General features: G+C 45.4%; 1 protein-coding gene across 1 annotated transcript in view; it reads right to left on the bottom strand.

Annotated features, from left to right (window-relative positions):
* Nucleotides 1-15,294, bottom strand: part of LOC115555718 (adhesion G-protein coupled receptor D2) — a gene marked incomplete at its 3' end in the record, with an annotated part of 51,113 nt that overhangs the window by 3,605 nt on the left and 32,214 nt on the right. Inside the window, 2 exon segments of the mRNA XM_030372722.1 lie at nt 1,611-1,664; nt 7,713-7,754. Of these exon segments, the coding sequence (XP_030228582.1) occupies nt 1,611-1,664; nt 7,713-7,754 (96 nt within the window).

Below are 15,294 nucleotides of genomic sequence, written 5' to 3'. Positions count from 1 at the left end.
TGTGTGTGTGTGTGTGTGTGTGTGTGTGTGTGTGTGTGTGGGGGTAGGTGTGTGTGGGGTATTGTTAAAATCAATCTGCTTTCATAGCCCGCCTCGTCCCCCCTCTGTGACCCGGCCAGGCCGGTTAGGGGCTGTGCAGGGAAGTAATGTCTAGAGGTCAGGGTGCAGGGATGGAACAGTTTGTATACATATAAGCCTGTGTGTGTGTGTGTGTGTGTGTGTGTGTGTGTGTGTGTGTGTGTGTGTGTGTGTGTGTGTGTGTGTGTGTGTGTGTGTGTGTGTGTGAGAGAGACGCTGGTGTATAATGTTGGCCCGGGACAAACTGCAGCGGGCCATAAAGTGTGACAGAGGAACCAGGGGAGAAGAGTTAATGCGATCGCTCATAGGGGACGAATCGCAACCCATACGGGACAATGTGTTTGTGTGTGTGTGTGTGTGTGTGTGTGTGTGTGTGTGCGTGGGTGTGTGTTTGTGTGTATAAATAAGAGCGCGAGGAGGAGAGCAGCAGGACGAGAGAGAGAGAGAGAGAGAGAGAGATTGGAAAGAGTGGGAGGATGATGAGTCTGTGTGTTTGGCTCTATGAGGTATATGTTCGGGTCTATAATTGTGTGTGTATGTGTTTGTGTGTGTGCGTGTGTTTGTCTCTGTGTGTGTGTGTGTGTGTGTGTGTGTGTTTGTCTCTGTGTGTGTGTGTGTGTGTGTGTGTGTGTGTGTGTGTGTGTTGCGCGCAAGGGACTATTAACTCCTTTGAAAGCACTTCAAAAACAAGCTAAGTGAGCCTCCTGCTTGCCTGTGTGTGTGCCTATGAGCGTTTGTGTGTGTGTGTGTCTTAAGTGTGCATGTGTGTGTGTGTGTCTTAAGTGTGCATGTGTGCGTGTGTGTGCGCGTGCGTGCGTGCGTGTGTGCGTGCGTGTGTGTGCCCAGGACTCTCCTCTATCTCAATGGGCTGGCGGTGGTGGCGGAGGTGTCCAGCCAGGTATAAATACTGTGCTGACACTTTAATGTCAGGGGATGGCTTGTCCTGGATTAGAAACTTGTAACCCTGCGTGCAGCTTGACATTGCTCCGATGAAGGTGCGGAGAAGACATGGGGAGGCCGGGGGGGGGGAGACGGACGGGAGGGTGAGGGACGGAGGGGGGGTCGGGAGGCTATTACATGTTTGATGTATAAGGGCATCTACCATGGACTGTCCGCTACGGGGAGACTAGAAGACATGCCCCGCTACAGCCTCTCTGGCGACGATTCATAGGCGTTGCTGGGTTGGGGGGGGGGGGGGGGGGGGGGGGGGGGGGCGGGGTCGGGGGATTTGTTTATTAATATTTGATTTGTTATTTATTTGTCCCCCCCCCCCAACCCACCTCCCATTTCATTGAACGCTAAGAGTGCATCCGACACATGCATGTGTGTGTGTGTACATTAACACACACACACACACACACACACACACACACACACACACACACACACACACACACACACACACACACACACACACACACACACACACACACACACACACACACACACACACACACGTGTCCATGCACGCGCACACACACATACACAAATGCATCCACACACGCACGCACACAACAGTGTTGAGGACCTACGGAGAAGTTGAGAGCTTTTCTTCTCTCCCTGATGCGGTTGACCGTGCTTCGAACCTGAAAGAGAGAGAGAGAGGGGAGAGAGAGGAGAGAAAGAGAGGGGAGAAATAGGGAGGAATGGAATCAACAGGAAAAAAAAAGAGAAGATATTGTCAGTGCATCCAAACATCCACATTTGACCAAAAGTCACAAGTCAACTAAACCAGCACAAATATTGAAATTCTCAAACCAAAAAATTATTTAAATGTGTTAAGTGTTATATCCAATTAATAACAGGAACAGGCGTACAGAACTAGAGGGGACATCGCTGAGGGTGAACTTGTATGCACCGGTCTCTCCACCTAATGGGACCTGAAAGCGTCACACTGGGATGGCGAGTGGACCAGACGGCCTCGAGCCATCATCTGTCACTCCAGAGTGCAGGGACCAACAAATGGAGCTATTGGGGGGAAAGGGGCCCGCCCCGGCCCTAGTTGAACAGATTGCACTGGAACACCTGGAGCAGAACAGCAGGCCGGTGGCTCAGCCTAACCCAGAGACCCACTCAGACAGGGTTGACTCAAATAGAAGTAGAAACGGATCAATGTTAGTTAGGGGCGCAAAGCAGCAGTCTTATGGTAAACATCCCTCAATCGTTGAAAATATATGTAGATTGTTTGTATGAATATTATTATATACAATATATAATAGTAATATAATGATGCAGTGCATATGAAAGCCTTTGGTTTGAATAAACATATAAACGTTTGTTTTTTTTGTTATTACTATTTGCATTGAATGGGGTAATGTTGTAGCACAAACATGTTGTTGTTTGTGCTGCGTTTGATTTAAATCACATCCAGTTATTCAGCAATGTAAATAAATTGTTTATAAGGTTTGCTAATAATTAAATTAAAGTTTATCTCACAGCATCTGTGATTCTGATTAATGTTATTATTTGAAGTGATAACATTAAATGTAATGTTGATTGTCAAACAATCTTGTTAACAATGTGATCATTTAAATGTTGACATGTTTGCAAACCTGCATTAGAAATGCTTATAGTAAGGCTTTAATATTTAGAAAAATTGTTTGTCCTTCAAAATTAATATTTGGAGCAAAATTCTTAATTTTAGCGTTGATCCTGTCAACAAATGATTCATAAATACATAATTGATGAAATAATAATAGCAACGTCTATATTTAACATAAAAAGTAGCATAAATATTGGTAGCAAAATTATATATCTAATTAATTCACATGAGCATTAATGACCTTCACACAGACGCAGTGAGCAACACAGACCCACAAAGGGATGGAATTAAAAAACATAACCTTATACCTTTGATACATAAATAAAATCATGTTTTTGCATATTTTATTGTAAAATATTATAATACTACAACATTATAATATTATAATATACATTTTGCATACATAAATTAAAAAGAAGAACTTTATGTGTTAACAGTAACTAAATAAATCTCAAGTCATACAATATATAATGATTGACAATTTGGATGCACAATTTGAATGTGTTTATTTGATTTATTACATTTAAAATAACTCAAATCATACCGCTGCTTGAATGTTGGAATTTTAAAAAGCTATGCAATGTTTGTTTTCGGCAAAAAGGTTAAAAAAATGTTCTAAAGTAAGTGAAAATAAATAAATAAATAAGTGTGAGTGTCTGAGTGTGAGTGTGTGTGTGTCTCTGTCTGTCTGTGTGTGTGTGTGAGTGCGAGTTTGTGTGTGCATGGTTGCCTGATGTAAATTTACAGCCCGATCTCCTGTGTTAGTGAATATGCATCACGGCGTATGGCTTCATCAGGCTTCTGGCTGTCATCAATTATCACTCTGTACAGCTGTATGTATGTGCATGCTTACAAGCAACCACACACACAGAAACACAATATCACAACTAAACAAGGAAATAAGCACACACATAGCAAAAGGCCTCCCAATTATCATGCACACATGCATTTACACACAAACACATGCGCGCGCACAGTCGCACGCACACACACACACACACACAGTGTGTTTCAAGATGTCATCACCTAATGACCACTTAATGAAGAGAGGAAAAGCCCTGTGACACAGACTGAACAGAGCCAAGGTCAAGCCTGCTATTTACTCTGACGTGACCCAGAGAAACACAGAGAGAGAGAGAGAGAGAGAGAGAGAGAGAGAGAGAGAGAGAGAGAGAGAGAGAGAGAGAGAGAGAGAGAGAGAGAGAGAGAGAGAGAGAGAGAGAGAGAGAGAGAGAGAGAGAGAGAGAGAGAGAGAGAGAGAGACAGAGGTGAAAGGGATTGAGTGCGAAGGAGCGGGAGAAACAAAGTGAATAACGAGTAAAATAATGAGTGAGGGAAGAAGACAAAGTGAGAAAGAGAGTGAAAGACAGAGAGAATGAAAGACAGAGAGAACAAGGGAGAAGGAATGCAAGAGAGACGGAAGAGGAAGAGAGAGACGAAAGAATAGAGAGCAAGTGGAACAGGGAGCCTGCCTTATGAGTTCCTCAACTCCATGAGAATTTCATCATATCTAAAACCCCACGCATGCGGACGTAAATTACCCGACGCGGCTTAATTAACCATTTGACAATGAGGGGAAGGGCACTGATTTATACAAACTGGTTGGTGTTGCGCTGTTTTTGTTTCTACCGTACACATTCAAGGTTTCGGCGTAGATGCAAAGATGCGCTTTCCATGTAAATGGTTGCTAAGCGATTACCATATAAAGCCGACACCTGCCGACATCCTTGGTGTAAATGGAAATAAAAGGTCATCAAAGCGGAGGATTTACAAGGTGACCACCAAGGAAAAGCTAATTGCCGCGTATAATGAGGAGCTTTTTCTCGGTAATTAGTGATTAAAAACGCGGGAACTAAGAGTAATCGCTGCAGACAAGGTCCGTCCTCCCGTTAGCGAGCCAGGAAATCAGACATCGGAGAGCCCTCGCGAAAACTGAGCTTTTTCTGCGCTTCCAATGGAAATCCAACGGTGCTAATGGGTGCCGCGGCGCTGCCTCTTTAGCATATCAAAGTTTAGCTGGTCGGTAGGATGAATTCGTCAAGGTGCTCCTCTGGAATCAAATACTTCATACACTTTATGACACAGATCTGGTTTTAGATTCATTGTCCGTGTGTCAGTCGGCAAGATTATCCAAGAGGTATTGTTGCTGTGAAATGTGTGTTAAAGTGTTGCAATAACCTGACCTCTTTAGCATATATAAGTTAAACTCGTCCGTGGGATACAGTCGTAAAGGTGTTCCTCTGGAATCAAATACTTCATACACTTTATGACACAGACCTGATTTTAGATTCATTGTCAGTGTGTCAGGTGCAAAAATGATCCATAACCCCGAGAGGAATTGTTGTTGCTGTGAAATGTGTGTTAAAGTGTGGAAATAGCCTGACCCTGTGAACCCATACCCTGGCTCAGTCGGGCCCTTGAAGGCGGATGTTGGGGGATGCACTGCTGGTAGGTAGGTTAGGGAGTTGTCATTTCTCTGGCCTTATAAAACTGAAGTACAGGTTAGTAACCCCCGGCAATGGATGCCATTGGCTATTGAAATAAAAAGCCCAACTGTCACACCATTTTCTTCGTACTCTTCCGTGTGCACTGCTAGGATAGGGTAATGCTTGCTTCATAAGGTCATATTTTGTTTTAATTACCTTTTTCTTAGTTTGAATTCATTTAAAACTGATGTTTTATACAATCTTTCATTTTTCGTTTAAACAGCTCTGTCATCTCTAGTAACCGCTAGGACAAAACCCAGAAGCCTTCGCTTGAGCTTGAGCGTGTCCCACCTTTCAGTGGAGGACGGGGGTGGAGGAGATGGAGAGATAGGGTTGGAGGGATATATTAAGAGAGAGGGGTGGAGGAAAGTATGCTAACAGTAGAGGATGGGAGATGACGAAACAATAGAAAAATAATAACATCAACTTGCTCTATATGTAATATAAAAACAATTAATTATATAAGAATACAAAACTATATGTAAAAAAAAAAAAAAAGTGTATATATGTTATGCATATAACTACATAGCCAGTATATTAATAATATATTAAGATTACAGGGGATAAGACTGAAGGTCAAATGCTGACTTATTAGCAAACCAACGTTTTCAGTCACGTCCTCGTCTTCTCAAATTAACTCATAACAACACGTAGGTTTTTAATGGTATGGAACATGCACATACACACACACCAGACACACAAACACACACACACACACACCACCTAAAGTGCTCACAAAAGGAAACGTGCGTGCCCTCATGAAAAGCCGAAACGTGTCCACAGGATGCTCACAAATTGTAAAAGACCCCCGAGGGTCAAGGCGAACGCGGGAGTAAGAAAATGGTTTCAGAGGCACTAAAGAAAAGCCACTTGAGCGAGAATACGCCCGTGATTTATTTTTTACAGTGTGGTGGGGGTGGGGGGGGGGGGGGGGGGGGGAGGATGGGGCCGGAGGGGGGTGGGAGGGGGCAGGACAAGAGAGACGGGGCCTCTGAGAAAGGCCGTGGGAGGCGTGGGTTGAATAAGAGGAGGAAGATGGATACGGAGAATCTGACAGTTGGGGAGAAGGAGCAGGGGAAGAAAAGGGAGCGTATGTTTTGGGGTGGAGGTGGGGAGAAGGGAAGTAAAGAGAAAGGAGACAGAGAGAGAGGGAGACAAAGAGGGGGAGACAGGGAGACAGGGAGACAGAGAGACAGACAGAGAGACAGAGAGAGAGACAGAGAGAAAGAGACAAACGAAGAGATGTTTGCATTGAGCTGCCATTTTTGATGATATACCTGGCCTTGAACCCATGTTTATGCAACTTAAATTTAAACCATTTTATTCACTGTATTTTGCATTGGTGCAATCATACGAATTTTAGGAAGTGCTCCAATTCATGAAACAATTTGATTTGTGCTGATAGTGACAAAAAACATTACCAGGAAAGCAATCCAGTTAGGTGTTTGTGTATATGTAAAGATATATGTACAGTATGTGTGCGTGTGCGTGTGTGTGTGTGTGCCTGCGTGCAGACAATCGTGTGCGTTCTTTAGCACACGTGTGTGGTCGGGAACTAGAGATGAATAATTGGCCCCAAGTTTTTGTATTTTAACAAGACATTGCATCACTTATGCACGTCTTAAGGCTATTTATTTACATAGCCTCGGGGAATACATAAGCAGTATTTGATCAAGAGTGATTTTTTACAATTGAACCCCATCCATTAAACTCTGCGTCTGTCTCTCGCCGCGCCACATTTAAATGGTAATAGAAAAGCATTACAATACGATGTTTCCCTCCTCCGTGTCCGCAACTCTCACCCCAACATCGCGTTCACTCGGATGCATATTTTTATACATATTTTGATCTGGGTGTCGGCGTCGTTTGGTAGAGTAGGTGGAGGTGGCGTCGGTGGTGGTGGTGTCAGTGGCGGTGTGGATGCGGGTGCGTGGTGGGGGCGTGGGGGGGGGGAAGCAACCCCACAAAAGCAGGGTCCCGGGCCCTCTGTCAGAATGCTAAATGGAGGGCCCTGAGTTTAAAAACTTAAAGAGGCATTGAAATATTAGCCACTGCGCTTGAGGAATGAGTGGCTGGGAGCAGCGGCATGTCAGTGTTTAATGGGCGGTCCCGGATGCATATAAGTTAGCCGAACCATGAAGGGCAGTAGGACGCGGCGCATGTGGAAATGACACCACCCCTCCCTCCCCACGCACAGCCACCCCTCCCTGCACAACCGCTTTCCCGCCTTTCCATTTTTCTATGCCCAGCACACACCCCTAAACAGACACAAACACACATACACAATTTGCAAATATGTTTCATACGCACATGCACCCACATACACACACAATCCCAAAAGATCTCTCTCTCTCCCTCCCTCCCTCTCTTCCTCTTTCTACCTCTCTCGCTCTCTCTCACACACACTTCCCGAATCTCCCCCGCTCTCTCCCTCTTCTCCCACAGGCACATGCACACGCACACGCACACGCACACACACACACACACACGTGCATACAGCACACACACACAAGCAGGCAGGCAGGCATCTTTAAGCAGCGAGCCCATCAGAAACTTGTCATTTCTCTCATTCACTGCCACAGCCTTGAGACACAATGCAGACTTACCTCTGTGTTGTAGACCCCATATATCAGGAAGATGAACAGGCCCTGTAGAGGCACAAAAACACACATGCAGAGACCGACAGACAGACAGGGAAACAGTTGGAAACAGACAGACAAGTAGAGGGACAGGAAAACAGAGGGATAGAGAGAGCGATACGGAGACGGAGAAGAGAGACAGGAAGACAGAGAAATAGAGACATGCAGAAGAAGCAAGAGAAGACAAGAAAAAAATGGGAGGAATAGGAGAAGAAAGGGAAAGGGAGAAAATAATAACTTGTTAGTTGTGGTTTCCTTCCATTACTTAGTGGAATACTTTTTAGAGTCAGAACATTACGGCTGTTTAACACGAGCAAATCGCAAGCTCTGAGGCAGACATGGGATGCATAATTTAATGTTTGTGAGTGTGTGTTTGTGTGTGTACGTTCAACTTAAAACTACTTCCAAACTAGGCAACTCTAGTGTTCAATTCTCAGCCTCATATTTGCCCCGGCTGCCCCTCACCCCTTCCCTCTCATCTACCTCCCCCCCACCACCAAAATACCCAAACAGCAGCTCAACCAATGCCACAATCCAAGGTTTCCACCTGCTTCCGAGAAAAATGGAAAAAAACAAATTGATATCCTGCGTCAATGTTCAGTTTCAGCGTATGCACACACACACACACACACACACACACACACACACACACACACACACACACACAGAGACACAAAAACGAACACGAACACACTTAGGTGTACGGTGCAAAAACAAACAAACCGAACCAACAGCACATAATTATACAGTGTAGGACACAATCCCACTTATATTTATACACTACATGCCCACATGTACAGTACAAGTGCACACAGTGTTTGTGAGAATTCCCCCAGATTCGTCCCCACCGAATTACACATACACTAATAAAAAAACAAAACAATGCCAACACAGGCATGGACAAAACGTACCAACAAAAGCTAATATGCAGCTTTGTAGGTCATACACACAATGCAGAAATAGACAAAAATGAAGTACTCAAGCAAAAGTAAGCACCCACGCCTATACATGACGCATCTCTGTCCAAATGTGTCTATCACAGAAAATTAATGGGGGGGTGTGTGGGTGTGTGTGTCGTGGTGGGAGGAGGTAGGAGGGGTGTGGGGGAGGGGGGGGGGGGGGGTATTGTGGAAAAGAGGGACACATAAAAGAAGTATTTTTCATGTTCTCCGCGCCCCGCGACCAGTACCCGGGCCGGAAGAATAACATGCCCTTGGACGCATAAAAGCTGCACTTTTGGTCGCAGAAAAACAGCTATTTTTCACTGCGGGCCCATTGTGGCCCCCTTTGAATGTACAAGCTGTGCATTCACCTTCGGCCCATAATGCAATCCTGTCGCTTCAATGAGAACGGTAAGGACAGCATTCACCGAGCGCAGATTGAGCTGCACCACAAAAGAGGTAGCGAGATTAATGAAAAGGGAGGGGAGAGGGGAATCTTATCAATCTCAAGGCTGACGGATAGATTCTCTGATAAGACAGCTTTATGTCAATCTATGTCTGGCCCGTGTAAAGAGAACACATTTAGAAACACTGCAAAAAAGGGTAAAAGTACGTTTTGTTTCCCCTCCCACAAACTCTACTGTTTGTGTGTTTGTGTGTGTGGTTGTGATGAGTATGTGTTTCTCCTTGTGACTGTGTGGGTCGATATCTCTCTTTCCCTGCGTGGTTCGGTTTGTGTCTTTCCCTGTGTGTGTGTGTGTGTGTGTGTGTGTGTGTGTGTGTGTGTGTGTGTGTGTGTGTGTGTGTGTGTGTGTGTGTGCGCGTGTTTCAAGTGAGGGCAAAGTTTCAGTTTAAAGGACGTGCACCCAGGTCTGCGTTGGAGCATCCATCACCAGCGAGCTCTGAGCATCCAATTTTTACCAAAGGGAGATTTCAATTCATCAGCATTGACCGCAAGATTCGAGAGGGGACGGAGGTGGTGCATTCTGGGCCTGTCAGCCAGAGTGACAGGCCCACAACGGCGCCTGTATCCCGGGCTAACCCCCTCTGGTGTCCCACCTGGCTGTCTGTTCGGAGCCACCTCAGGACACTCTTAAAGCACGCAGTGCACAGGGTCCACCCCCTTAAAGTCCCAGTGTGTAAAATGTAGCCCCTCCCAGTTAGTAGCCAAATAGTCTCACAAATCAGCCTTTAGATTAACAGCTACTGTTGACGTTCTGATGGCAGATCTGTGTGAACGGGGACTTAAACCTTTCTTTCGCATGTTTCTGGGGGATGGGATCTGTAGGTGCACGTTTGCCTCGACTGGACTGGATGTGGCCATCATCTTTGGATGAGTCCAAAGAAAAAGGTTTAGAATCATCAAACCCATGTCGTAGGCTGGCCCCTGTAGAAATACATTTGTTTAAAATTGTCTTGACGAGTCCTGACGGATATCTCCGTAACATTATTAGAAATTAGAAAGCGGGATACTTTCAGAATTGATAAAACTCAATATAAGTGTTCTGTCTCGTCAACTGTGCAACTGTGTGATGCAAACTAGCGCAGCTCTGCTGGCTGGCTGTCGGGAGTGGGAGGAGTTTTGGGATTCAAATAAAATCTATAAAAAAATCTACATCGGCTCATATTGCACTCAAACACACATACACATGTACTCTTGTTATCTGTCTGTCAATATCTGCCTCCATCATTCAAGCTTTCTTCCAGCACGCACGCACGCACGCACACACACACACACACACACACACACACACACACACACACACACACACACACACACACACACACACACACACACACACACACACACACACACACACACACACACACACACCAACATAAAATACCTCGAGACAGCAAGTCATAATTTGCAACAGCGCATACCCTATTGTATCGCATTATAATTGCAATGTTCAAGTTATTGTTGCAATTTAATTAGCATGTTTTTGATCATTTTCCTTATTTGGTAATTAATCTTTGGTTGTGTAGCAAACAAAGTGAGGAGAAAGGGATCCGCTCGTTAGGAAAAATGCTCCATTATAACTTAATTGAGTTAAAAATAAGTAGCAACACAAACAATAACCAACGAATTGCTTAAGATGTTAATTCATTAATATGACCACTAAAAAACAAACACAGACACACAACAAAAAATGGGGGCGCATTATTTAAATGCATTGTGTGCTCTTCTAAACACACTTACTGCTTCTTTTGAACTCATAGGAAAAGTGCTACAAATTTATGCAAACGAATCGGCGCGCTCGCTTTCAAAGTATTGCGATACATCAAAGCTTGGGCGCGTAAATTGGTAGGCTAATTAGGGAACAATTGTATGTTTTAAAAAAGTTAGAGCGAACCAACACAGGCGAAAAACACATTGCCCCCAGATGGGATACAGTGTGATACAAAGCGAGACTAAAATAAACAACTGCACTGACCGAGCACCCAGGATAACTTCTAAACTACATCCATTATTGGGTGTCATATGAATATCCAACAAACTGGCCAGCAACAGTTCTGGCCATGGACTTTACGTAGTTTTGCGTTCCGTTTTTTAGTTCACAGTGTTACAACCAGCACGATTGTCAACTCATATGACAGGAAAGCAAAAGATGGTTGACCGTACACAGACGACAGCTTGTACTGTCCTTGAGCAAACAACACCAAGCTATCCTAGGTGAACAGATGAATGCATCAACAAGGTTGTAGTTGCTAAACAGGCTAAGCTTTCAGAGCAGCTGCTACTGAAGTTGGGGATAGAAAACTATGAATGACTTTATTCTTTATTCCCTTTCTGATAAGGGTTGCAGCACTCCATCTTCTGCTTGTAAACAAAACTCTTCAATCATCCGTAGTCCACCACAGAAGCACAAGCCAAAGAGAAAGCGTCAGACAGACTTGTCACACAGAAACACGAAATGTGCCTTTTAGACGGATACAGAAAGAAGGACAAGAGAGACCGACACATTGTTGACCGTCAGACAGAGTGACAGACAGAGACACACACGCAAACAGACCTGGACTGTCAAGAAACTGACAGAGACGTTGACCGTCACCCAGACACACAACACACCAAACAGACTTACAACAGGCAGATACAGACAGTCGGTCCACGACACGACAGACTCAAAAACGGACAGAGGGACGGATGGCCTGATGGATGGCTACTGTCAGGGCAGACGGATGGAGTGACGGGACGCGACGGAGAGATACGTCTGCCGGCGGCCAGCCAGGCATGCGTCCGGCAGTTACCCGCGCACCAGCGCGCTCGCCTCGGGAGCACAGATGAATCCTCCTCAAACAGTGATCCATACATCAGCACCCCCCCCCCCCCCCCCCCCCCCCCCCAGGGCTGATGGCCCCGCCCCCTCCAGCCCTCCTCCTCTTCTGCATTGAGAGTAAGTGGCGTGCAGCAGGTATGGGTGTGAGCGGCGTAGGGGACTGTCCTAGCACCTCATTACCTCGTGACAGGAAACAGAATTCCGCTTTGCTTTTCGTGCGCTTTTAACTGTCCCGCCCACGCCAGCCCCGCCAAGCCTCAGCACGAGAGACACACACCCTCAGTGCAGTGACAAGTCCCACCAGTGCCAACGTTGCAGTGTAAACCACACCCACACACACACACACACACACACACACACACACACACACACACCCCCAACTTCCACCACCAAAACAGATTGTCATCATATAGCTGAGCAGCCCATCAAGTGTCACTCCTCCGTGTGAGTGTGTGTGTGTGTGTGTGTGTGTGTGCGCGTGTGTGCCTTGGGAGAGAGAGAAGTTAGCCAGTGAAGCCCCAGTAGGAAGGGCTCCCAACAAGGAGTCATATTGATGGCTTTGTCCTTGGCAAGTTAAATTTCAATGCGGTGGAATGAAAACGGATTAAAGTAGGGAAGGGTGAGGTGTGTGTCTGGGGATGGGATGCTCAGATTGGGGAGGGGATAGGGGGAACGTGGTGGGAGAGAGACAGGGAGAAACAGAGGTAAAGGAAGAGTGAGATAGGAGAAAGAGAAATAAAAAGGAGAGAGGGAGAGAGGGTGAGAGGGAGAGAGAGAGAGAAGAAAGAGAAAGAAAGAAAGACAGAAAAAAAAGGGAGACGGGGGAGAGAGAGAGGGCAAGAGAGAAAGAGGGAGACAGGGTGAGGGAGAGAGTGAGAGGAAGACAGGGTGAGAGAGAGAGAGGGCGAGAGAAGAATAGAGATTAACAGTGGGATTGTGCGTGAATGGGAAGTATGGAGTCTTTGAGCACGATGCTTCAAATTACTATTTGGTTTTACCTTGAACTGCAACACTTGAACCCTGTTCAGGTTCGTACCAACAAATGGAATTTATTGCATCTTTGTAAAGAAAAAATAATGGCCAATACTGAATTCTCCATCTTCTTCATATCCATCTTTTAATTTTGGCATGGGTCATGTGTATTATATCAAGACTCTGTAATTGTCCTTCATAAAACAAAGAGTAAAGTTGACTGAAATATTCTGCCTGTACGTCTTACAGGTCCACCGACGGGATATCCCCAAGCAACTAAGAAAATAGTACCATATGCTAGTTAGCGTGCAGCTGGTTTGAATGCTAGAGGCGGAACCAATTTATGATCAAAGTCTATAGAATGACCTTGTCCCACACACAAATGCCTATTTGAGGGAAGCACTATTGTGCCGTCTCCTGCTGAACACCTCAAGGAATTCATCTCGGAGTTCCTCTCACAGTTTGCTTTTACAAACCGGTAAAGTAGGAGCCATTCAGGCAAACCAAACAAGTGTATGTTACCCACACGCCTAAGATAATTCACATCAATATTTAACTTGAATTCCGCTCATGAAACTAAACACCACATATTTTATTTAAAATACTGATAATCCAGTCGTGACAATTGAAGAAATGTATTAAATGTTCACTCTTCTCTTTATAATCGTGACCATTACGCCGAAAATTAAGGAATTGATGTTGCTCAACAGTAAAACAAAAACCTCCTGACCCTCGTCTAACCCCCTTATGCGAGAAAAAAAAAATACCAACAAAATATCTGTTAAAAGATTATTTCCGTTTTTCCTAAAGCCACCGGACAAGCTTCAGACACGGCTAAAGACAGTGCCAGGCGCCCGTACTCGCTCACCACGGCAGAAATGAGAGCCGCCGCAACGTGCCAGACCCCGCGTCAAACATCCACGCCAAATTCAAACACACACAGACACTCTTTACAAATAGAGCTATCTGCATCGGCACTTGGCAACCAAAGCGTTGTGGGAAAAGCTTCTGCCCTCACAGCTGGCAGCCATTAGAGAAACGAGAGACAGCAGAGGTTAAAACGCCACGTTGTGCGTGAGTGTGTCTGTCCGTGTGTGTATCCGTGTGTGTGTGTGTGTGTGTGTGTGTGCGTGTGCGTGTGTGTGTGTGTTATGAAATTCACACTCGTGCTCTGGGACCAGCTAATGTCTCTGACCCCTCCACACCAAAACAGTTTAATTAACTTGTATACATAACTCTCACTTTAAGCGCACACAGCCTGTCAGGCAGGAGAGGGCGGAGTTGCTGGGGTCCGGGTTTTGATGTTCTACAGGTCTGCAGTACCACTCCAGCTGGCACGGGAGAGTGGCAGGTAGACAGGGGATGGGAACACACACACCAAAGCAAGTATGCACACACGCACACACACACACACACACACACACACACACACACACACACACACGCGCACACACACACACACACACAGACATGCACATACAAACGCAGGCATGCAAACACACATACCCACGCACAAACGCAGGAATGCACACATACACACACACACACACACAGGCACACACACACACATCTAGGCATTCACATATACACATGAATATGAACAAATAAACACACATGCAGGCATATCAACACACACAGACACACACACACACACCCAGGCATACACACACATGCATATAAACACGTAGACACACGTAGGCATGTCAACACACCCAGACACAAACACACACACACACAAACACGTCACACACACAAACAATTATACAAAGAAAGATAAGCAAAAGAGAAAAGAGATGCAGGTTGTCGTTGTGGAGGTCGATAAACAACGGGGGTCAAGAGGTCAGCAGAGCAGGTCAACTATAGAGGCTGGTTGAAAAGTACGAAGTAAAAAGGTAAGGAAGTGTATCGACCAATAGAATAGCGTGAAAGTGCATGGGACAGAAATATACATAAACGAGGGCTGTGCATTATCATCATAAAGGTGCATGATAAAATGTTAATTTAATCAATGTATTATCATGATAAATAATGTGTTAGTGCATATCCCCGCATCTTAATGCCTGCAATTTAGGAATGACAGTACCTTGTGCCTACTAATACTGATAATGCCCCCACCCGCAATCATATAAACTCACACACACACATTCAATCTTTGAGATGGGGACCCCCAGGCTTGTCAGCCAACGAACCCCAGGGAAGGCTGCACGCACACGCACACACACACACACACAGACACACACACACACACACACACACACACACGGAGGTGCGTAGCGGCAGTGCGGAAGGTGACGGCTCAGAAGAGGATAGAGAATTATTAGCTTAGCCCTGAACCAGGTACTTAATATAGGGGCT

This window comes from Gadus morhua, chromosome 12, assembly GCF_902167405.1.
Source record: "Gadus morhua chromosome 12, gadMor3.0, whole genome shotgun sequence".
In the NCBI taxonomy this organism is placed as follows: Eukaryota; Metazoa; Chordata; class Actinopteri; order Gadiformes; family Gadidae; genus Gadus; species Gadus morhua.
The sequence above is the reverse complement of the archived record's forward strand: the minus strand, read 5'-3'. Positions and strand labels throughout refer to the sequence as shown.